This window comes from Danio rerio, chromosome 23, assembly GCF_049306965.1.
Source record: "Danio rerio strain Tuebingen ecotype United States chromosome 23, GRCz12tu, whole genome shotgun sequence".
NCBI classification, from domain to species: Eukaryota; Metazoa; Chordata; class Actinopteri; order Cypriniformes; family Danionidae; genus Danio; species Danio rerio.
This window is the reverse complement of record NC_133198.1, coordinates 31,699,323-31,726,038: the sequence shown is the minus strand read 5'-3', so window position 1 is coordinate 31,726,038 and position 26,716 is coordinate 31,699,323. Positions and strand designations below refer to the sequence as shown.

General features: G+C 34.1%; 1 protein-coding gene across 1 annotated transcript; it reads right to left on the bottom strand.

Moving 5' to 3' along the window:
* Positions 1-371: 371 nt before the first annotated feature.
* On the bottom strand, positions 372-26,510 carry masp2 (MBL associated serine protease 2). Its single transcript, NM_001122858.1, is given in 11 exon segments — positions 372-1,352; positions 3,471-3,545; positions 3,641-3,763; positions 6,575-6,653; positions 6,753-6,871; positions 10,652-10,799; positions 14,613-14,809; positions 21,339-21,470; positions 23,927-24,104; positions 26,091-26,304; positions 26,386-26,510. Coding segments are annotated over 11 exon segments (2,055 nt in total). The 5' UTR covers positions 26,394-26,510; the 3' UTR covers positions 372-570.
* Between the last annotated feature and the right edge of the window lie 206 nt (positions 26,511-26,716).

Below are 26,716 nucleotides of genomic sequence, written 5' to 3'. Positions count from 1 at the left end.
GACCTTCTTGATGTGAGGCGACAGCACTACCTACCACGCCACTGGGTTGCCCAAATGGGTAAATGTAGTGACCTATATATATATAACGACTATCATAAATATTTTAAATAGTATATATATATGATTATATATACATATATATCATATATATATATATATACATATATATATATATATATATATACATATATATATATATATATATATATATATACATATATATATATATATATATATATATATATATATATATATATATATATATATATATACTATTTAAAATATTTATGATAGTCGTTATTTATTCATCAGCAAAAAAAATTAAATTAAACAGAACACATTCAAATATAAGCAGCAAAATAAACAACAAATATAAACATTTTTTTTATTGTTTCATTGCTGAAAATCGCTTTTTGCTTTTGACCCATATACCTCTGATTCAGCTTAATTTATTGAGCACATTTAAAACAGCAAGTGCCAACAAAAGTGCTGTACAAACTTGGGATATTATATGCTTGTCATAGACATTAACTTTAATACCGAACAATCATTCAAATTTTCTGAACTATTTCAACTGTTTTTTGACATGACTTCTTCAATCCATGAAAGGTAGTTGCTCACTTTGGTATAAACCCCATAATACCCAGCCTGAGCGCAGCCATGCCCCCATGACACGATACCGCCTATAAACCAGCTTTTACTCTGTTTGTCAAAAAACGCAAAGGGCCCTCCACTGTCCCCCTGGCAGGAATCTTTCCCCCCCTGGGAAAACCCAGCACAAATCATATTCTCCGTCACCACTAGTTTCCCTTTACTAGTTACTGTAGAGTCATATTTGGTTTTACAGTCGTTAAAGTTGGAGACAGGTAAATGTACATACTTCAGATTCCCAGAAAATAATGCAGGTGTGTTTATATTTGACACTCCCCATCCAGACACCTTCCCCACATCATTAGCCTTCAAAACAAACCGCTCTTCCCTCCCGGGCAAACACACAGGCATGACGGCTTTACTGACAGGTACCTTGTACTCCAGTTTAATCAGTGCTATGTCATGGTTGAAGTTGACATTATCGTGATGGTACTGAGGGTGAATGAAGATTTTCTGTGGAATGCCAACTACCGCCTCGTTGTCGTGATGTTTGACTGTGCCCATCCTCAGCTGCAGATTGGCAGAGTCCTCGAAGGATTTCACGACATGAGCAGCGGTGAGAACCCAGCCGTCCGACAGCAGAGAGGCACCACCTATGAACTTGGTGCCCATCCGTATCATGACCTGCCAGGGAATCTCGTTCTTCTCTGCGTTCTCCCCACCGATCACCTTGGACAGCTTTAGCTCAGGCTGCCCACAAACTGTCAGAGATGGCACCAGATTAGTGTCAACACAAATGTTTTTGAGCAAACTTCAGTTTAATCATTCATCAAAAAATTTGTAATGTTTGGACACACTTGCTCATTTCTATATTATTGTTTTCACATTTTTGAATAAAGAACACAAACAGTTTTTCTCAATCTTTTTTGACTTAATGACCTCCAGTTGATTTAGAGTTTAAATATAGAATGTAAATCTGGATCTACATGAGCATAGCTGAATAATAAGAGTTCATTACATGGAAATGATATACTGTAAGCCTCAAACACCATTGTTTCATGAGCAAGTGTAAAATGCCAGGCTAATCAAAACAAAACACAAACTGATGACACACATGGGTTCATTAATATACACTACCTGTTAAAAAAAAGTCTTGTTGTTGATCCCAGTTGTAAGAGCAATAAATAATAGCTTGACTTCTAGTTGATCATTTGGAAAAGTGTCAGAAAAGTAGATTTTTCTGATAAATCACCTGCTGAACTGCATCACAATCATCACAAATACTGCAGAAGACCTATTGTAACCCGCATGGACCCAAGATTCTCACAGAAATCAGTCAAGTTTGGTAAAGGAAAAATCATGGTTTTGGGTTACATTCAGTATAGAGGCATGCGAGATGGGATGGGAGTCATACACAGTATGAATTCTTTTACACTATTTGTTCTTTCTAAACCATGTACATGTCCCAGGCTGCATTTGATTAGCCACAACATTCTCTAGTGAGATTTCAACAATGCTATTTTTCCCCTTATTTTTTGTTTATCTAAGCTTGTATTAAACATAGCATGTATGTGGGACTTTGAGATAGGCAGGGAGACTAAAAAGGAGCAGGTTTGTGAAGCAGACAGCCACTGAGTGATGACCACAAAGTGTTCATACTGTAACTCATCTGAATGCAAAATGCAGGATATACAGATTATAAATTTGTCTGTTGAAGTTTATCTTTTGTTAGTTTAACGTGTCTATACTGAAATGACTTTGGTGTGGTTTTTAATGAGGCAACAGACACATGTAAACTCCTAAGTGGGTGAGTAGGGTGAGGTGGAGTTAACAGTTCTGAGGCAGAACAAGAGATACATACAAGCATACCAGTCAACATTGGGATGTGAAAATAAGGGATACGCTCACCATAATAAGGAATACGCTCTGATTTAAATCATGTGTATAGAATCTGCTTGGGAAACAGTGTCTAGTTATCATTATGAAGCAAGTCAGCTGGCAGTTTTATGACTGTTAATGACTATATGACTGTTTTAAGGATTGCAGAGGAGTGATAAAGGCACCTGTAATAAACGAGAGGAAATCCCGCCGTTTTTATATTTATCTCAAAGTGTTTACATGCCTAAATAAAACGAAAGCACAGAACAGACACATTTAAGAGTAAGAGGTGGCCCCTTGTGGTTCGGGGGTATGGGTTGCGTTTAGGGAGGATCGGCTCTTTAATGTTTATTGCCACCCTTCAGAGAAAAACTGAAAATTCGGGAGAAAAATGGGAAAATACCTTTATGGGATGATAGCAGGAAAGAACTGTAAAATACGATGATAAATAATAGGGTATTGGGGGGGGATGGGAGGGGCGGTGAAGTGGAGTAAACAGTTCTAAGGCTGAAAGAGACCTATTTGCAAGATGTATATAATTAGATGTGTTTTGCATAAAGTCCAGTCTATATGTGTGTGTGAGAGAGAGACATAGGAAGCAGGCACTGACACGAGCTGCAAAGCATCAGAGCAGAGCTCATTAATATTCACGACTGTTCCAAATGTGGTCAAAACTGAGCTTTCATTCTGGGGAAAATTCTTGTGGTTATAAATGAGCATATTGGACCATTTCTTGGGAATCCTTTACTTACCTAAGCCAGATACATATTGTGTAGATATCAACAAACAGTTTAACATACAGCACTTTAAGTAAAGAATTTCAAACTTAAGTTTTGTATACAAATATAATTATAACCTCTTTTTGTTCAAAGTGTTTTTCAAGATCACAAAAAAAACTCATTCAGTTAAATCTGTCCAAACCTTTCCTAGCAGTGTGTAAAATATAAAGTAATTCAGTATTAAAACATTAAAGTGTCTGATAAATGATATGCGCTACTCACTGGGTAAACATATCTGTTGTATTTTTCCACCGAGGGCATCTCTCCAGTAGCCGTCATGTGCGCAGGTATAGACTCCTAATATTAGAGAGAATACAATTAAGGCTCTTTCACATTGCTTTAAACCTCCAGTGACGATCAATATGGTGTTTTGATATCCAATCGTCCTTTACCACTTGCTCCAACATCCATTGAGTAGAACTCATTGCAGGTATACTTGATCACAGATTTATATATGGTTGTGGTGTATTTCACAGTTGCATTACACACTTCTGGAGGCTCTCCACAATCAACAACTGCAAAGAAAAGGGACATCTGATCATTGACACAGTTTATAGACACGGTAGTGAGTAATAATGACGAAAAACCCTAGACATATCCATAAAAATAAAATAATAGTATGTTGATTATGCCTTTCATGAATGTAACCTGTTCAAATTCACTTGTGTTTCTTATGTTTGTTCTTTCTTCACATTTCAAAATATTAAAAAAAACATAGTAACACTTTACAATAAAGTTGTATTAGTTATTGTTAGACAATGCATTTACTTTATGAATTTATTTATGAATAAACAATGAACAGTAAAGTCATTACAGTATTTATTCATCTTTGTTAATGTTAGATAATGAAAATAAAGTTGCTAATGTTAGTGAGAGAATTATTGTTAGTTCATCTTAGCTCATAGTGCATTAACTAAAGTTAACAAGAATAAATTTGGATCGTAATATAGTACATTTGAACTAAAATAAAAGCTGTACTTTAAGTATTGTTTATTGTTGGTTCATGTTAATAAACACATTAACTAATGAAACCTTACTATAAACTATAATCTTAACCATAACCCTAATTCTAACCCTAACCATACATCTTCATGGGAATAATAATTCCTTGATATTCCTTGAAACTATTATGTTTACATGAGCTAACAATAACATATATTTACTAGAGAAGTAAAACATTCAGATCATATAATTTGGTAATGGGCTTAAGTACTATTTCTAAAGTACAGCTTTTAACAATTGCATTTTTAAATACAGTTAAAGTCAGAATAATTAGCCCCACTGAATTATTAGCCCCACTGTTTATTTTTCCCCCCAATTTCTGTTTACAGGAGAGAAGACTTTTCAACAGATTTCTAAACATGGTAGTTTTAATACCTCATTTCTAATAACTGACTTATTTTATCTTTGTCATAATGACAGTAAATAATATTTTACTAGATATTTTTCAAAATACTTTCAACACTTAACTATGTTAATTAAGTTAACTAGGCAGGATTTAGTAATTAGGCAAGTTATTGTATAACGATGGTTTGTTCTGTAGACTATTAAAAATATATATAGTTTAAAGGGGCTTATAATTTTGTCCCTAAAATGTTTTTAAAAAAGAATAAAAACTGCATTTTATTCTAGTCGAAATAACACAAATAAGATGTTCTCCTGAAAAAAAAAAATATTATCAGACATACTGGGAAAATTTTCTTGCTCTGTTAAACATCCTTGGGGAAATATTTAAAAAAGAAAAAAATTCAAAGGAGTGCTAATAATTCTGACTTCAACTGTATATACACTGAAATAATATTTCTGCAAAATTGTTGCGAACAATTTATATCAGCTGAATTTAAACAATTTAAATTTAGTGATGTTCAAATTAATTTGTTTGTTTAAATTCAGCCCATATAAATTGTTTACAACCACTCACCTTAATAAATTAAGTAAATCCAATGAATAATCTTTGAATCTTTTTTTCAGTGCACAGAAATTGAATTTTAGTGGTAATAGTGGCAAATTTTATTTGTTATAATCATTCAGTGGATTCTTGTTATCCATTCCCTTTTCTATTGTTTTTTCCCCACAATAAACTGCAGATTCTTTTAAAAAAAGTCATTTTAAACATAAGACATCTGATTTGAAAACATATCCCACTATGTTGAAATTATTAGGGTTGTTCCTCATATTTGAATTCATAAACAAGCTTTGTACTACCATATCCTACATGCAAAAAATATCTGTTAAAAAGAGTCAAAAGACTGGCAGCAGGGCTATTCTGTTAAACTACAGAAAACTGCAAAAATACTATTTATTGACATTACTAACTTCAATTTAACCCTCACATGATGAAATACCTTTAATGGTAATAAAAATATTCAGACTTAATGTGATTCAATCCCCTATATCCCCCCACAACCCCGTATATTTACAGACATAATCTGTAAAGAATAAGTTTGGTGGAAAAAACATAAAAATGTCAAATAAAAGCATTAAATGTATGTAATACCAAAATACTGGCGATTTCTTGTAAATTTAATATTGGAACTTAAAAAAAAAGAAAATATCTATAAAATAACAAACATTTTACTGTAAAATAAAACAAAAGAATAGTTACTGTAAAAAATACAAACTTTTACTTGTAAAAAACGTTTTTGTTTGTTTTACAGTGTATACAAGTTATTTTAATACACTTGTGTAAACAAAACAAAAAAACTTAAGTTGAATTTAGCTAAGTTTACAGACATATTAAGATGTATTGGTACATTGTGAGTGCACTACAAACATTATGTTTGCTCTTTGTTTAAACTACCTATTTAAAATAAGCTGAAACAACACAATTCGTGAGGTTTTTGGAGGGACAACTTGTTTTGTGTTTAATGCACTTAAATTTGTTAGTACTAAAGAAACAAATCTAGCTCCATATAACTTAATTCCTTCTTGTTGCCCTAACACAAATCAATTGTATAAAACCCAGAATGTTTTACCGTGTGTGTTAACGAAGTGTTAACACAGATGTTTTTCATATAAGTACAAACATGTTAATTCACAATAAGTGCTTCTGTATGCTTATTCACAGTAAGTGTTACTGTATCTAATTTTAAATGTAGAAATTAATACATAGTAATTAAAATTGCATTATAAAATGGGACCAAGTAAAAATATATGTCATGTTGTAAGCACCTTCACTATTTCAACTCAAAATGATCTCAAAGTTCTCAGTAAACTTTGACTGACTTCATTTCTGGTTTAAAAAAAGTACCTCCTCTTTGTTATAGTAAACCTCCATTGACAATTATTCACACTTCATGCTTATCTGGGATTCATGGGCAACTTACTGACGCAGTTGGGCATTGGTCCATTCCAAAATCCCCCCCTCAGGCATGTAGCTTGATAAAAGGGCAAAGCTTCTTCCCCCTGAAGATGCAAAACTCACTTTTAAGTCTATAAATGGCATAGCAAGCCCTTTTCTTCAATCTCATAAAAAGTTAAAGGGGAATAAAAAAAAATGGTTACTAGAATTATTTCATAGCCCAGATCACATGTGACATTGAAGGTGTCCGTCATGATGTACTGAGGCTGCTGAGGCTCGATACGACCCTGTTGAGGAGCCACGGGATTCGGACATGGCTGGGCTATGAAAGAGAAGAACAGTGGACACTAAGGATAAAACACACATTTTAGAAAACAGGACATAATTTTTTAATGCTCATCTGAATCTTAATGCATCATGTCCAAAACATCTCTCCAGAGAGCTACAGTGGTGGCCAACATTATTAGAACACCTGGCTAATTTAACATAAAACATAAAACTAATAAAATATCTAGAAAGTCCTCGTTAAGCTCTATAAACCATATAATAGAGCCATCATAAAGAGATTTAGGCCATTTTTTATAACAAAAAAAAATCCATTTCACTTTCATCGTGTTCCTTCACGGAATTCAAAAGAAAGCCTTCAATTGCAGAAGACATGGAGGACATTAGTGTTGAAGTTATTAGGAAATACATTTAAGACTATAGAGGGATGGATATACCAAATATTTAAGTTAATTGTGGGTTAAGAACATCTTCTGAAACATACAGTATTCTGTGCTCAGAGCAACTATCTGCATGTTACATTTATTAACATTAATAAATGAAATCATGTTTTGAAGGTCAAAAATGTCTCTAATTTTTCAAATCTGCCAGGTGTTAAAATAATTTTGGCCATCACTGTATTATATCAAAACATCTGTTGTTCTTTTTTTGGTAGCTTGCACAACATTCATAATTACTATATTTTTGCACAAAACTGACAGCAAGTTTGCACATACAAATAAAATCTACATTTGAATTGGAAATTGTATTGCTGCATTCATTGTTACAGTGTAACAGTGGCAAACAGCATCACTGTTCAAGATCAACAAACTACTCTCATCAGCATTAATAATGAGCAATCATAAATAAATCAAATATTTGTAGTTTTTTTTTACATTGATAATGATAGACTCTTAAGAAAGGTCAGTGTATATTGATAGTGGCTCCCTGAAGCTCACAACTAAAAATAATATGGAGAAATATATTCTATATATATAATATATAGAACAGGAATAATATGGCGAGTACTGTAGAAGCCCTGTATTCAGGGTTTAATGTGTGTTTTTACTGTGCTAAATGTGGTGTAAAAATGATATTAAAAGAAATCAAGTGGGCAACACAGCTTACAACTGAAGGGAGGAAAGCTGTGATATTTGCAATATTAATAGATTGGTATTTATAGATATTTGAAGTCTCATAGCAATTTAGAACTTTTTGATTTAGCAGCCAATATGTATGAATTATTCATATATATATTTTAGTGTGATTTTTTTTATCCGCCAATGACAGTTGATTTAGGGGAGGGGTTTGGGGACACCCCTTTTTAAAATTGTATGTTTTTGTACAAAGGAAATCGTAAAAAAAAAAATTCGGACGAATAATTTTTCTGACATTATGTAAAATAATTATGTTTCACGTGTGCATGCATACATGCGTGTGTCTGTATTCACAACTGTATCAGCAAAATGTTGATATTTGTTTTATTTTATAAAGTTAGCCACATTTGAACCTTTTTTCTGAAAAAAGACAACTAGAATGACAAATGTATGGTGGCCGAAAGAGCTTAATGCGCTGCAGTTGAAGAAAACATGCAATTACACAAAACATCAGCAATAAAAGAAACGATCTTCATCAATTTGACAGCACACGTGTTGCAAATTGGTCACAACACAAACAACTGAAGAAACGCGCAGCAAATTGATCACAACACTTGCAAATATGCACATGACCCAACGAAAATGTTTCTAGGGGACCCAAAACCAAGACGGAACCGGCTGGGATATGAATGCATTATTATGGCATGACTGTTGCTCAGTGAAGTGATTGGTGGTCTTTGAAAGGTGAGCTGTTTTTCGTTTATTTTAATATCCTGATATTAAAATAAATTTTTAAAAATCCATATCGCAGCAGTTTCCGTCATGTTTTTGGGTCCTCCTGAAACATTTCTGTTGTGTTTCGTGCATATTCTCAAGTGTTGTCACCGATTAGCAGTGCATTTCTTCAGTTGATTGTGTTGTGACCAATTGCTGTGCGTTTTTTCAGTTGTTTGTGTTGTGAGAATTTGCAACGTGTGATGTCAAATTGATTAAGATCGATTCTTTATTTGCTGGTGTTTTGTGTAATTGCATGTGCCTTTTTAAATTGCAGTGCGTTAAGCTCTCTCGGCCACCGCACAAATGTTTTTACTTGCTGCAAATGAAATTCAGGGTTATTACAAAAAAACAAAAACTGTTCTGAAGTTAAAACATTAGTATTTTGTCTGAAAACAGCATTTTTTATTAAAGGGAAACTTTTCATTAAAAGTCATAACCACATTTATTTTCAACTTGGAAAGTCACTAGTTTACATAAAATTTATATATGTAATGTAATGTGTATAGTGCATTTATCGTGTATTAATCATGAGGAGGGTCTCTCCATACCACCACCAATGTGCAGCATCCATTTGGATGATGTGACAGTAGCCACAGGACAACAGCGCCAGTGCGCTCACCACACACCAGCTAATGATGATGGAGTGAAGAGACAGTGATGAAGCTAATTCGGTGGATGGGAATGATTGGATGGCCATGATCGGTAAGAGGCGATTGAGGGATTTTCGACATCAGGTTTACACCCTAGTCTTTACAAGTGCCATGGGATTTTTAATGACCACAGAGAGTCAAGAAATCCAAAAGACGGTGCTCATTGACAGTACAGTGTCTCCTTCACTTTACCGGGGCATTAGGACAGACTGGTTGAGCTGGCCTCACTAACACCACTTCCAAAAGCAACCAAGTTTTCCCATGTGTTCTCTCATCCAGGTACTGACCAGGCTCAGCCCTGTTTAGCTTTAGGCCGTACTCACACTATGTACAGTTGCCTTGAACTAGCCCAAAGCATGCTTGTCTCCCCTCCCGTCTCCCCCAACGGCCCGCACTCACATTACATTCGGGCCTGGGCACGCTTACGTTATCGATGATGATTTGCTGTTCAGTAAGTGCTCTCGCTTAGCACAGTGGAGATTTCTTTTGTAATATTGTTTCAGTCGTTTGATATGCGGTGACACATAGTTAAATATTTCGCCGAACAGATCAGACACTTTTGACACTCATAAACAATCTTAAAGTCCTCATGCTGCAGGAATTAGGAGGTTTGCTGAAGGTGCAGCTGTCGTGCAGTGAAGGGTTTGCGTCTTTAATAAACTACGACAGTTTGCGTTCATTGAACAGTAAGAATTATTAATCAATCCATATCAAACAGTCCCAGAAAAGTCACGTCTCGCTTTCAGTTTCAGGCTCTGGTGCTCTTTGCACTCACACACAAGCGTACCACGCCAAAGCTCAAGTGAACCGCGCTCTGGCACACGTCTTCCAACAGGGCCAGGTGAACCGTGCCTGAGCCCGATTCAGAGCACTCACACTTCTCAAACGATCTGGGAAACGGGCCTGGGCATGGTTCAGATAGCATAGTGTGAGTACGCCCTCAGTGAGTAACCGGTCTTGGGCTGCAGGGTGCGGACTGTGGCCATATTCAATACATAGTTTAATATATAATTCACATATAAAAGATATAAATAACCAAGATAAACATTTTACATACGATATTGTAAGATTAAAGTATATGGACAAAAGATTACAGGCATTTCTTTCTTTCTGGAATCACTCTATGCAGCTAAGATGACAAAATAATTCAATAAATAAATTCTTAAATAATAAGATCAATACTTCATGTCCACTCTTTTCATGTTCAATTTTATGAGCACACATAGGACTGTAAGATTATATATACACACCATTAGCTGCTCATTATCACAAAATGAACTGCTATTCAGTATACCTATTGCCACTTAAATGTACCTGTGCTGGTGTACTTGATCTTCCAGCCTTTGTTTTTCCCAGAGCGGTCAGAACGAAAGGTCACGTGCACTTTGTGAGTTCCAGTCTCTATTTTTCTTGGTGGGGTCTTGCCACAAAACGGGCCATACTCCCTCCCACCTGCAGTGATCTTAAACACAAAACAGTTTGAATTGTCAGCGCACACAAACGCCAACAGATAAACAAGCCTCTTGGGAGGTGGGAGGGTGAGGAGAAATAATATGTGGTTGTGGAGGGCATGAGAGAGCATACATTATGTATTCAGCAGCCTTCAGGTCAGTGATTAGTGGAGTAGTTTGACGCTGAACACCAGTGCCGAGGAGACCATATCTGTTTTTAGAGGCAGTAAAGGCGAGAAAAAAGGCTAAACTGAAAGACTACAAATTTGCTTAGCCATAACGAGCTGTTTAACGCCATAAAAAGGCCATCGGATTCAGTCGTTAAAATCAAACGAGCTTGCAGAGTGTAAAAATCAGAGCTAAAAGGTAAACACTCTTAAACACTTATGATGCTTATTTTCATGGAGAGCCAATCATCTCTGTGTAAACCACTCTGAAATCAATCTTTCTTAACATTCGTCGAGGACACTTGAAGGCAAGTTATGTGTCTCTTCAAACAGTACTTGCTGTAAACAATCTTCCTTGAGGATCAAAGCGAGTCTTTGGTATGTAGTGTAGCATTCACAATATTTAATTATTCTTGGGGATTCTATAAGAAGCAAAGATGAAAAGTGCTTTGAGACACAAAATGCTATTCTCATGCATTAGAATGTGTCCTGTTGGATTTTGGCTTTATTTTTTTCTGATGGTGAAGTAAAAAAATGAATTTGATGACACATTAAATTACTCTATTTAACCATCACAGTGCAGCCCCAGAATAATAATTGTTGTTTGAAATATTTTATTACTAATCTTCATAGTTAGACTATATGCTTCAAATCACTGGGTTTTATCCACCCGTCAGCAATACATTTTTAATCTTTTAAATATGATTGAATTTAATATGGTCTTATGTGACTTATTCTGTATTCAAACAAATAGAGGTCAGAATAAGTATGTTGTTTATTCATTCATTTTCCTTAGGCTTAGTCCCTTATTTATCAGGGGTCGCCACAGTGGAATGAACCACATACTTTTCCAGCATGTGTGTTATGCAGCGCATACCCTTCCAGTTGCAACTCATAAAAAAATAGACTTTTTCAATGTAGGAAAAGTTTCTAAGTCTAAATAGTTTTCTTCCTCATGTTGTCTTTTTTCTAATCGTAATATCTAAAATTTCTAAAATAATAAAATACTTTTTTTGTATTAAATTCAAAGCCAAAATCAAGTTTCATCTTAAAACAAGACAATAAAATTTAAATAAAATACAAAATCATTCATACATTCATTCATTTTCTTGTCGGCTTGGTCCCTTTATCAATCTGGGGTCGCCACAGCAGAATGAACCACCAACTTATCCAGCACATTTTTTATCCAGCCGATGCCCTTCCAGCCGCAACCCATCTCTGGGAAACATCCACAAACTCAATCTCACACACACACACACTCATACACTACGGACAATTTTTTTTAGCCTACCCAATTCACCTGTACCGCATCTCTTTGGACTGTGGGGGAAACCGGAGCACCCAGAGGAAACCCACGCGAACGCAGGGAGAACATGCAAACTCCACACAGAAACGCCAACTGAGCCGAGGATTTAATATGGTCTCATATGACTGATTCTGTATAATAAGTATGTTGTTTATTCATTCATTTTCCTTAGGCTCAGTCCCTTATTTATCAGGGGTCTCCACAACGGAATGAACCACATACTTTTCCAGCATTTGTTTTATGCAGCGCATTCCCTTCCAGTTGCAACTGATGAGAAAATAGGCTTTTTCAATGGAGTAAAACTTTCTAAGTCTAAATAGTTTTCTTCCTCAGCGACCCTCTTGCTGTGAGGCGACAGCACTACCTACTGCGCCACTGCGTTGCCAATAAAAAATCATCTGCCAGTAAAAATTATTTAGGATTATTTTGTTTACTGCACTGGCAGATGATTTAGTTTGTTTAGTGGAGAAACTCAGCTGAATTTTCTTGTCTAGAAAATGTTTCTTGGTTTCTTTATTGATTTTATGTTATATCTATGCTATCTGTTCTATTTTTTTCCTGACTTGTATTTTTTGCAGGATAATATACAAATTAATAAAAGGGCCTCCTTTTGCACAAATTACAGCATCAAGGCAGCAAGGCATGGAGGGGATCAGCCTTTGACACAGTTGAGCTGTTATGGTAGCCCAAGTTGCTTTGATATTGGCCTTCGGCTCATCTGCATTTCCTTCATTTAACTTAAGTCAGGTTTTTTTAGTCAGTTTCCTGGCCAATTAAGAACTGGCATACCATGGTCCTTAAATCAGGTACTAGTATTGGCACTTTGTGGAGGTTCCAAGTCCTGCTGGAAAATAAAACCATCATCTCCAAAAAGCTTGTTGGCAGCAGAATGCAAGAAGTGCTCTTAAACGTCCTGGTATAGAGCTGCGTTGATAAAAGAAAATGGACCCACACCAGCATATGACATGGCTCTCCAAACCATCACTGACTTTGAAAACTTCACACTGGACTTTAAGCAGCTTGAATTTTATGTTTCTCTGCTCTTCCTCCAGACTCTGGGATCTTGATTTCCAAATGAAATACAAACGTTGCTTTCATCTTTAATCCATAATCTTTAAAATCGAAAGAAATGAAGGCTTGAAATATTTCTAATTTCTAGATTGTGTGTAGTGAACTAATAAAAAACACAAGTTTCACTTTTTAAAACAAATGATTGAAGTGAATGGACTTTCCCTCGATATTACAATTTTTTCAACTGGCATATACAAGTTGAAGTCAGAATTATTAGCCCCTCTTTGATTTTGTTTCTTCTTTTAGAGCACAGAAATGTTCACAGTATGTCTGATAATACTTTTTTTATTCTGCAGAAAGTCTTATTTGTTTTATTTCGGCTAAAATAAAAGCAGTTAAAAAAAAAAAAAAAACATTTTAAGGTCAAAATTATTAGCCCCTTTAAGCTATATATTTTTTCGATAGTCTACAGAACAAACCATTGTTATACTATAATTTGCCTAATTACCCTAAGCAGCCTAGTTAAACTAATTAACCTAGTTAAGCCTTTAAATGTCACCTTAAACTGTATAGAAGTGTCTTGAAAAATATATAATTAAATATTATTTACTGTCATCATGGCAAAGATAAAATAAATCAGTTATTAGAAATGAGTTATTAAAACTATTATGTTTAGAAATGTGTTTCTAAATCTCTCTGTTAAACAGAAATTGGGAAAAATTAAACAGAGGGGCTAATAATTCAGGGGGGGCTAATAATTCCTACTTCATTTTACATACCCTCGGGTGTTTAGTGATTGACAGGTGTAAATTAGGTATTTTATGTATTTTTTTTAGGACCTTTAACAAATCAGACCGATCCTAATCACAACAGGACATGCAAACATACATTTCACAACAAATTCAAACATTACCAAAGTTCAGGCATGTGTTCATGACCCAAAATTAGAAGAAAACTTTTCAATTTCAAGAAAGTTCAAGAAATTTACAGTAAACAATATTTAAAAAAAAATGAATAAATAAATAATATAGCTAAATAAATAAACTTTTCCTTGGCTCATAGTTTGTTATGATAGGATCATTTGAAAAGAAATTAAATTTAAAATCACCTTAAATATACAAATAACCAAGTTAGCATCTGAATTATAACTTGTAATTGTCATCATAAGGCTGCCCAAACTTCTCAATCTTTATCTTATGATGTTGATGTACAAAGTTCACAAAATACCCCATTAATGTGGCTTACATGTGTAAACACAAGCTATTACAGCTTTTGTTACAGGCTTGTACTGCCATTCTAGCAGGAGAGCTGTCAGTGCTGCTGATTGTGAAATAACCAACCTTGAGGATGTCATAAGGGCACTGGATTTCAGGATGAGTCTCCACATCAAACAGGTCCTGGAAGTCCAGGGTCACTTGGAAGCCTTCCATTAGACTGATAGTGTAATCACAGCGACTCATCTTGGGGTAAACACCAGGGTACTCTGGACTGCTCAGTTCTCCTGACCTCCGCTGAAACACCTGCCCACTACACTCAACTACAGTGGGGGAAGAAAGTCAAAAGCTTACACATATACATTACACAAACACTAACATTTATGCCCCATTTAATACTGAGGATAGCAGGAAATTGCGACATTGATTTGAGTCCTAAATAAATCTTACCAACTAAAAAATGCCCAGAGAAAGGGCTTCTTGACATTACTTTATGAAGAGCTACAAAGGTTACATGCATAACATTTAGGTGTTTTTTTGCAGATAAAATGGTAATCAGATCCAGTATTGTTTTTCAGATAGTAACTGTATCATTAATTAGCATGAATGAGGGATGTTAAAAAAGTTTAATGAATGCCTTCTTGTAAAATTGCTAGCAGCCACAGATTATTGTTTATGTTGTACACTATTAGCAACTCTCATCAAAACAAATCTACACTGATATTAAGTCTCTTTTTATGATTAAAAACCGCCGCTGAGACTACAGCTCTGCACAAGACGTTTGGCTAGCGGAGAAATTAAAATGGTCGTGCCCAACTGAGTCTGGTTTCTCTCTAGGTTTTTTTTTCTTCACTTACACCAATTGGTGAATTTTTTTTTTCCTCGCCACTGTCGCCACTAGCTTGCATGGTTTGGGATCAGTAGAGCTACGCATCGATGGATTTGCTCTTAAGTGTTTGGAATCTCAGTAGTGATTATTAAACCACACTGAACTGAGCTAAACTGAACTACACTTCCAATTTCCTAAGATCTTTTATGTGAAGCTGCTTTGACACAATCTACATTGTAAAAACGCTATACAAATAAAGGTGAATTGAATTGAATTAAAAACATTTACAATAATAATAGTAGTAATAATTGTTCTGTCAGCAGTGTAGAATCAAGCAAATTCAATTGTTTTAGTGCTGGGCTAAGATTTATCAACATTAACTGCATCAAAATTAAAGTTTGCTTTGACATAATATATTTGTGTGTGAATTTGTTAAGAAACACAGATACATAAAAACAAAACTATGTAAAGCAAAGATAGATATTTCATATTACATATAATTTGTATCACACACATATTTTATATATATAAACATAAATAAACATTTTCGCAAATTCAGGCCCAGCACTAATTTATATTGTGAATAGAAAAACAAGACATACATATTTTGCAGTGCTTGCTTCAGTTTATTTGTAATAACAGAGATAAAAAGGAATTCACAAATACAAATATAAAAAATACATTCATCGACATCGTTTATTTGGATATGCATTTGGCCAGTTAACACACAAGCTTCATATAGGATGTAATTTTGTATCCAATATGAATTTTGAAAGCATCTTTTTTTCCATTTCAATTTTTTTAATCAGGTTTTCTACATGTAATATCAATTACAACATTCATTTTATAATTATCCTTCCATGTTGTTGTTAACACTAACCCAAGTAAACACTTCCGTCCCTCAACAGTCTACAACTCATTGAAAAAACTAAATAAACATAATTAATGTTTAAAACGTAAAAATAAGAATGATAAATAAAAAAATAAAATAAAATTTAATAATAAATTTGTTTTTCTATATTATTGCTCAGCTTACAAATCAAGAGCGTTAGGCAGCAGATAATCTAAAAAGATAAGCCACACCTTGACAAAGGTCTTTAAAGAACCAGTAAGTGATAGTCGAATTTTTTCCAACTTAGCAATCAAATTAGGGTGGAGAGACGTGTTTCCACTTTAACAGGATGGGATGTCTTGCTAATAAAGTAGTAAAAGCTAAAGCCTTTTGGACCATTACTGGAAGGTTAGCATCTACTTCCCACCCAAAAATAGCCAGAAATGGATTTGTATCTAGATCTATGTTAAACGCACATTGTAAAAAAAAAAAAAATCTGTTATTTATTTATTTATTTATTTATTTTTGACAGCTGACATTTTTTTTTTTTTTAAATTACAGACATTTAAAAAAATAACAGTCAATTACAGAAATTCACAGGAAATTTAAATGTAAGTAAATTTCTGTAGTTAACTCTCTGTTATTTCATGGTAAATGTCTGTAATTTAATGCCCTTTGTTTTACTTTTTTCGGCATCCAGCTGCCGAAAAAAAAAGTAAAAAGTAAAATAACAGATTTTTTGTCCAATAATCAAATAATTTTGGGCATTCCCACAATATGTCGATGAGATGCACTGGTGAACGCCTGCATGCATCACCGACAGAGGAATATATATATATATATATATATATATATATATATATATATATATATATATATATATATATATATATATATTAGTGTAGCATTAGTGTAGTAAAACATATGAAAAATCTTACATTGTATAAGCCTTGTCTTGCACATACAGAAGAGGTGTGTGAGCTCAAGGATATGCTCCCAGTGTTCATCAGATAACTCAAAACCATAGTTCTCTTCCCAAGCACCTCTAGCTTGACTTACAGAGCCTGAATTAATATTGTGAATCAGATTATAACAGAAAGGACAAAAATGCAATGTTTTGAGTGTGGTTCAAGCTTTAACAAGTCATCCAGTTGAGATTCAGGAGGATGATGATTTGGAAAATGAGGAAGTAGTTTTTACACAGTGCTTGACTTAAAAAAAAAAAACGAAATAAATGTGTATTAGGTAGGTCAAATCTTTTAGAAAGGTTATTCTCGTACAAGTCATCAATGGTTTTAATGCTCTTATCAAACCATATTCTGAAAGCCGCATCCATATTGTATGGTGCAAAACATGGATGGTTTTTAAATATTGGAGAAAGTATAAAAGACCTTTATGTAAACCAGTGTGTTTCCTAAATTGAGTCCATATCTTAACTGATTGGGATACTGCTAATTTTGAACTGATCTTTGCAGATAAAAGGAAATTGAGAGAAAAAAACAGAGTTTAGAGAAACGCGAGCTAAGAGCTGTCATAGGTAAGCCCTAAATGTAAAGTAATAATGTAGAAAACTTGGGAGTGTAAACCCCCCCTTTTTTAATTTCACAGTTTCAGCTATATATTTCAATTACAGTAATATAATATATAAAAAATAAATCTAATCTCCAACTAATGTTAGATAACCTGGGGGTTAGTAAATCTAAAGAAAATATTCCATTTTAAAGTGAACTACCCCTTTAAATGTCTTCAAAATCACATTTAGATATGTTATTTTTGTGGTGCACCAAAGTCAGAACGTCATAAATGTATTGGAACATATAAAGGGCGAGCAGATGCTGACAGAATTGTTATTTTTGGCCAAACTATTAATTTAATAAATGAACCTCACCAAGTGCAGCTGCTACAAATAATTGCTATAAACGGGGAATCTCAGCTCAGGAGGGCAAAGGTCTAATGATTCATGTGACTGGATGATTTCAGACACAAGTCATTGTTTCTATCTTCCCTTCTGCGAGATATGATGTGATGTCTTTATCTTGCCCATTAGCAAAGAAAAACAATTAAGAGGCATGTCTAGGATGGTAATTGTGATTAATTACCCACCATTAGCACAGTAGTACAGCTCGAAACAGGTATCAATTTTCAAACGATCCCTATAATGCTGCTCCCTCAGGAACCAACGGTAATTAACCTGAACTCGCTTGGACTGACAGAGATCAACTGCTTTACACGGGCATACTAGCCAGACGCTGCCCACTGTATTATCCATCTGTCGCTGAAACCCACTTCAGGCTAAATCCAGTTAGCGCTGTCTAGCTAACATTAGCACTTTCAATGAGACAAGTTTTTTGCTAATCGACTTCTCCCAAAAGTTTTCACAACCTGAAGGGAGTCGAAAATGTAAATATGCCAATTCGACCCTACACAACCCTTACTTAAATCGAAAAAAGGCAAGCCAGTAAGTCGCAGCTACTCTATCAATGATATAACAATCCCCCTCTACTATTTGGTGACTCTATTTCCTTCTCGATTATAGGCTATGCTAGCTCAATCAAGAGCTGTTGACAGGCCTGATAGATAGTGTGTGGTGAACTGTGGCTGCAGTGACCGCTGATTTAGTAGGTCTGTGATGTCAGCTTTATGACAGCATATTGGGACTTCTTTTAAAGACTCATCCAGCTAGACATGCTGCTGCTTCTACTTCTGAATAAATGCAGATCTTGAGTTACAGACAAAGAGACATTCTGTATTTTTTTATTTGTGCTTATTACTGGATAGTCAGTGATGATGCTAATAATAAGCTTATATATATATTAAGGTCAGTTTTCTTTAAAAATCAGCAATCTCCACTGGCTGAGTTATATCTGATTTAAAGGTGGTCTTAGATTGTACAAGAAGCACTGCATTAAATTACATTTTTCCCTGCCATGTCTTAAAAAAAATATGAACATTTTTCTTACCCCAGTTTATTCAAAGGAGATTCTGCGCTAGCCTGCCAATTCTGACGGGTGTATGCGAGTAAACGGCTTTTCGTGTCATTTAAAGCTTAAACAACTATATGAATGCCAAAGTCTATTTAACCGATTGTTTTTTAATTACATTACAACATTGATACTGTAAAAGGAACCGTATAAAATGGAAGAAAGTCACATTAACTGCTCACTGAAGGTTTATCAGTATGGGAAAAAACACTAGCTCTGCATATACCCTATTGTATGTTTTAAATTAGGGGTGTGCAAATCTTTCCCGCAGAGCTTGCATGAACAAAATACTTATTTATAGTAAATAATATAGTGTTTTTGGAACACTATTTTGTGCATTATACTATATATTATATTTATAATTCTTTGTTCATGAATATTATAGCCAACTGTTGTATTAACTATAATCTACTGTAGTTTTTAATAGTTTTTACAGTCATGTTTTGTATTGTATATTCCATATAGATGTAGAAAACTACAGTATTGCATAATTTTATTATGTCCCTATAGTTGTTGTATCTCTTTAACTGCCTGCTCTACCAAACAGTTGACCATATTTTGACTGTTTTAAAGAATGACTGTTTTAAACTACACAGCATTGTTGGTATTCAAAAAAATAAATAAATCAAATAAACGTAATCCTGTTGCACTACATCACTTGATTTTGGTTTTACTGCAAAAAACAACAACAAGAAAACATGTTAAATGGGAATCTGAAATATTTTATGGCACACACACATAAAAAAAAAGATGATTTAGTTTTCATAAATCTTTTTTTTTTTTTTTTAATAAATTGGTCTTACATCATACTTTTTTCAGATTAACATAGTATATGGTAATTTACCGTAAATGGACATATCAACTATTTGGTAGAGGTTGATATTTTAGAAATAATGGGATATGTTGAAAAAAAATGCATTGATTGTGTTTACCAGCGACATTAGGAACTGAGAAACGCAATCCAAAACTTTTTTCTTGGTGGGGCAGTTGAAGGGTATTAATTAAAGTGCTTAAAGTGCTATAGTACTTTAAAAACACTATAATATTTGATATAATTACAATAATATTTTTTCAAAGCTGAGTTCAGCTGCAATTTGCCACACACCTGCTTAGATGTTTCTAGTAGACCTTGATTCGCTGGTTTAGATGTGTTTAATTAAAAAAAAAAAAAAGCTCAAATATGCAAGACGGTTGCACTCAAAATGCAGGATTGGACACCACTGTTTCTTTAAAAACCTAAAACTGTTTCTTTAAAAGCCTAAATCCTTTAACGTTTTAAAGTTCAATGTTTTGTCCAATTATACCTCACCAAGGGTAAAAGAGATAGTTCTTTAGTTACATATATCCTAAAGCATAATATTAAAATATTCGTTCACTTCGAATGTTATTGCTTGATCGAATGGGCGTTATCAGTGGTTATCAACTAATAGATATGGGCCAGTAGGGGGCTTCTGCGCCTATTGGTAGGCTCAAAAGGCTGTTATCATCCATCCACAGGGTAATCAGCTATACTAATAAATAAGACTCCAGATCTGTTTTTACATTAATGTGACAGTTGGGTTTAGGGTTGTGATGGGCTAGACGTTAAGGAAATTGAATAAAAAATATAAATATTTCTCGTGGTTTATCAGCTATACTAATAGAGAAGACTCCAGATCCAGACCTGTTTTAACATTACTGTGACGGTTGGGTTTAGGGTTGGGGTAGACGTTAATAAAATACAAATAATGGGAAATTTGATAAACAATATAAATAACTCTCATTAACTTCCGACTGCAGCCTTATGTGATCTACTGCTGATTAATCATGTGGATGAATGATAACAACCCTCTGAGCCTATCAGTAGGCGCAGAAGGTCCCTACTGGCCCATATCTATCAGCTGATAACCACTAATAATTCGAATCGGCTGAAACATTCGAATCGGCTGAAATATTTAAATAAGTTATTTGACAAAAAAAAAACTAATCAAATTAAATTTGGCTAAATTTTTTTAAATATTGATTTGTGGTTTAATCACACAAAATATGCTTTACCTGAATAGATGACAGTTCTTTTAACCCGTTACTTGGCATTTATGGTGCATTTGTTATAACTAGCTTTTATGAAAATGAATGGACACAACATTTTATATACTGTCCCATACAAGTCATAATCAATAAGCAGCAATACTACAGGCCTGCGGTTAGAGCTGTTCCAGTATCAGCCTTACCAGGGCAATGTCTTTTATCAGCATGGAGTTGGTATCCCAATCTGCACGTGCAGTAAAAACCCCCCACATAATTGTGGCAATTATGGTCACACACAGGCTCCCCATCAACACTGCTTAGGCACTCATCAATGTCTGGAAAGAGCAAAAAGAGGCTGTTAGCAACACTTTTCTCTTATATAGATCTGGGCATCCACTGAGAGCACAATTTATTTGTGTGTATATAAATATACAGCCAATAACTTGTATCATCACTGGAAATATGATGAAAACAAGATAAAAGTAGTAAATAAAAGATTTGATATTTCATATTAGGAATACAAAATTAGATATGCTTTAACCAATTTTTAATGCATAGTTACTTTCGCCCACCCCTTATGGAAAAAATATATAATAAAATATTTCTTTTCTTTTCAATTCACCTACAGACCCTTTTTAGCGATGTAAACAAAAACAATGGACCCAACATGTTTCCTGTTTAACATTTTTAATTTCTATAGCTTCCAAGAATCCAAAAAGAGTCACATGTTGAAAATGTTATGATAGCTGTTTTAACATGAAGTTATGATTGAACTGCCTCTTGTTACATTTATGAAATAGTTTTAAAGCAAGCAGGAAATGTTTATTAGCCGGTGACATGACCACTATGAAATGCTCTATAGCATGTCTTTGGACTGAGGGGGTAACCGAAGTACCCGGAGGAAATCCATGCCAGCACGGGGTGAACAGGCAAACTCCACGCAGAAATGCCAACTTGGCCAGCTGGGACTCGAACCAGCGACTTTCTTGCTGCATGTGAAGCGACAGTGCACTGAGCCACCATGCTGCCCAACTGTAAATATATCACAACTTAATATTGATGATTACTGATTTGCATTTAGGGGCAGCTGTTGTCAATTGGTCGGGGATTTGGACTTGTAATCGAAAGGTTGCAGGTTCAATTTTTAGAAATGAAACCACACTCTAACTCTCTCCATCTTCAATATCCAGTGTGCGTGTGCTTGGATAGGTTAATAAAAGAGGCCCGATTTTCATTCATTAATTTTTTTTAGCTTAGTCCCTTTATTAATCTGGGTGCTGTTTGCCGCAGCAGATGCCCTTCCAGCTGCAACCCATTACTGGGAAACATCCACACACACCAATTTACACTCATATACTACGGACAATTTGGTTTACCCAATTCACCCTATACCACATATCTTTGGACTGTGGGGGGAACCAGAGCGCCCAGAGGAAACTCACACAGTCACGGGGAGAACATGAAAACTCCATACAGAAATGCCAACTGACCCAGCCGAGGCTCGAACCAGTGATCTTCTTGCTGTGAGGCGATCGTGCTTCCCACTGACCCACCGTGATGCCCAACCAATTATTAGTATTGGTAAAACCATATTTGACAAGGTTCACTAAGAACTTAATTTGAACAACTTTACAGGTGATTTTCACAAGTCTTTTTTTAACACAGATTCCAGATTCTTAAATTAACAAACTATAGATAAATATTATAGATTATTAATATATATAGATTATTAATCCAACTTTCCAATAATGTATAAATCTCAATTTCAAACAATTAACACTTAGGTCTGATAACAGTTTTTTACAACTTTCTGTTAACAAATATTGTATTTTTTTTCTGAAAATGTCACTTAGTCAAAAAACAAAACAACAACAAATGATTTCATTTGTAGTGACTAAAATTCTGAGGTATTGCACCAAATACTGCTTTTTGGATTCATCTAATTAGAAAAACTAAATTATGCTGTCTAATATTTGTTATTATGTTTTTAAATTGTCATTTTAGTCTCTAAATTACAACATTTAAAAGAAATGTCACAAGCAGTTTGCCAAAAAAGATGTTTTAATTTCACATACAGTTGAAGTGAGAATTATTAGCCCCCAAATTGGGAAATATTTCCCAAATGATGCTTAACAGAGCAAGGAAATTTTTACAGTATGTCTGAATATATTTTTTTCTTTTGAAGAAAGTCTTGTTTATTTTATTTTGGCTAGAATAAAAGAAGTTTTAATTTTTTTATATATATATATATTTTAAGGTCAAAATTATTAGCCCCTTCAAGCTATATTTTTTGATAGTCTACAGAACAAACCATCATTATACAATATCTTGCCTAATTTCCATATCTTGCATAGTTAACCTAATTAATCTAGTTAAGCCTTTAAATGTCACTTTAAACTGAATAGAAGTGTCTAGAAAATTATCTAGTCAAATATTATTTACTGTCATCACGGCAAAGATAAAATAAATCAGTTATTAGAAATGAGTAATTAAAACTATTATGTTTAAGAAATGTGTTTTATAAAAATTCTCTCCGTTAAACAGAAATTGGGGGGAAAATAAACAGGGGCTAATAGTTCTGACTTCAGCTGTATATAAAAATTGTAAATCATGAAAAACATGGAATTTCCAAGCAGTCTAACTTTTTTCCCCATCTATAGAATGCACATTTTTTTCTGCTAACTACCAATTTAACCGTTTTACAGCAAAAGGGATCACCACAAGAGAGAGGATCATTTAGTGAGACAGAAAGACAGGGTCAGTCATGCTATGAATCCATTGTTTCCATCACCTTCAGCGGAGAAAAACGCCTGGAAGCCTGTGAATCGGTCCTCATTGGAGTAATCTGATCTGAAGACTACCGACATGCTGCTGGTGGCAGAATAGATGACAGTGTTTTTGGGCGCATCGCCGTAATTTTTCTCTGTATCACCACAGAAGCGAACGGTCTCATTTCCTTCTGAGAACACCTGGAAAGTTTGAGCAAGTAGTAATTATTTTATCCTATTATAACACAGCAAGCGTAGTTACCATGCACAAGAGTATCATTAGGAACTATGCATTTCATCTCATGATAGAGGGGCTTAATTAAATGTTCAGCATCAGTATGCTGATATCACTGGGTCAATGGCAGGTCACGATTTACTAGCAAGATGTGTGGGTGTAGACTGCACGTGCTTTGATTGTATGTTTTGACACTTTTTTTACTATGCAATAATTATGTATTTTTCGTAAATTATATATATTTTAGTCTTTAATGATAATGAGTTAAAATGAAGCTTTAATTAAGATTTAAATTAGACTAAGTTAAGTGTTTTTACATTATAACCATTTCATGTTGATTTTGAAAAAAAAAAATCAGAAATCAGCAAAAGTAAGTCCAAGGCACTCGAAAAATGTAGATGAAAATATTAAAACGATTTTATTGACATTGCGATTGCTTAAAACTGCTCTTACACATTTCGGCAAACGCTTTCCTTCATCAAAGTAACCTCTTGGTTACCTCATTGGTTACCCTGATGAAGACAAGTGTTTGCAGAAAGGTGAAGGCTCAGTTTTAAGGTATAGCTATGTCAATAAAGGCGTTTTAATTTGTTTTCCCATTTTTTGAGTGCCTTGGACTTACTTTTGCTGCTTATTCTGATCAATTCCTTACCCAAACAGCACCAACACCTTAACCCACCCCTCAGCACTTGTTGATTTTGGATTTCTATACAAAAAAAAAATCTGAAATCATTTTAATCTGAAATGGACAAAACAATTCTGATTAGGCTAAATCTTGTTTAACCAGATTAATGGAGAGGGGTCTGGATGCAGACCTGGTGCATTGCAATCTGGGCCGCATCCAATGCTTTTTAATGGGCTCACCTAACCCCACACCTAACCCTACCCCTCACAGTGACGTCACTCGCTCTATTGAAGTGCATTGTGTCTGACATTGCATCATTGAGTGATGCAATCTCAGCTTGCATCATAAAGGCTGCATCCAGATACTATTGGATTATTCAAGCATATTTGGAGACATTTTGAACAGTTTTAAACTGAAATTACAAACTACTTTTTAATTTAAGTTTGTTAAAAATACAAAACAAAATAAGAAGAAATAAATGAAAATATTTTTATAAAATTAAATATAGAAAATAAAATACTAAATTAAATAAATACAAAATATTACTTAAATATGCATTTAAATAAAAAATCAATATTATTTAAATAAATGTAATAAACATTTACAAACTTATCAATTTAATATTCAAATCAATTATGTGAGTATAATGGGAGTACGATTAATCCCTGATTTAAAACAAAATATACACTAAATCAGTATGAATCATTTTATTGCATCAATTTATAAGATGTAATAAACTTAAAATAGTTTGAGTACAAAGGGGGTTTAACCACATCTGTAATAACTAATTTATTATATCTGCAATATCCTTAAATATGACACGTAAACCACCACAAATAATTTATTGAAAAAACTAAAATGATATAAATATAAAATATTGTCTAAATATTTGAACAAATAATAAAATACAAACTGTTTACAAATACAAACTATTACAAACTGCAATAAAAAATAGTATAATTGGAATTTAATATGATATAATTAAACTATTATTAAAATATTAGCAATAACTGTACCATCATTACAGAATAACTTACCTAATTTCCATATCCTGCCTACTTAACCTAATTAAGCTAGTTAAGCTTTTAAATTTAAGCTTTATAGAATTGTCTAGAAAAATATCTAGTAAAATATTATTTACTGTCATCATGGCAAAAATAAAATAAATCAGTTATTAGAAATGAGCTATTAAAACTATTATGTTTAGAAATGTGTTCATAAACAGAGGGCTAATAATTCTGAGTATGTGTGTGTGTGTGTGTGTGTGTGTGTGTATATATATATATATATATATATAATGAGCCCTCTATGAAAACATGGATCTAACCTGAACGTAGTCATATTCGCAGCGATGAGAAGGCTCCAGGCTGAAATAAGTAAAGTAGAGGCGTACTCTGTGTCCTTCTGGTGCTGTGATATTCCACACCACGCGCTGGTTATTAGGATAGACATTTGGGAAGTTTGGGGATGTGAAGCTCCCAAATAGTCCTGTCAGCTCTAGCCCAAACGCTAATGGAAGCAGGGCGATGAAAGCCAATACACTAAAACAGCAGCAAAACAAAAAGCTGTATCACTGATAACACACTGATGCCTTCACAATCCTGTCACAACACCTTCCATACCTGTTCATCATTCTAGAAGATCACAAACATCAACTCATGTCACAAAATTGTCTCATAAAACTCAAATGTCCTCCAGGTTAATGAACCAGCTGAATAAACGGCTTTATGTAAACACTCAACTAAACAGCAACAGAGCTTTTCTATTTCATTATCATGCATTCTGTCAAAAGTCAATATCTGCTACTGGGCTGAAGATATTCCAGTGAATTTAAACTGTTGTGCTTGATGACATCTTTATTCTGCTCAAACTACATTAATTCTCTTTGCCAATACAATTATTCATAATCAGAACAAGAGAGTTAACACATCTCGATCAATTTTGAGTTTTACG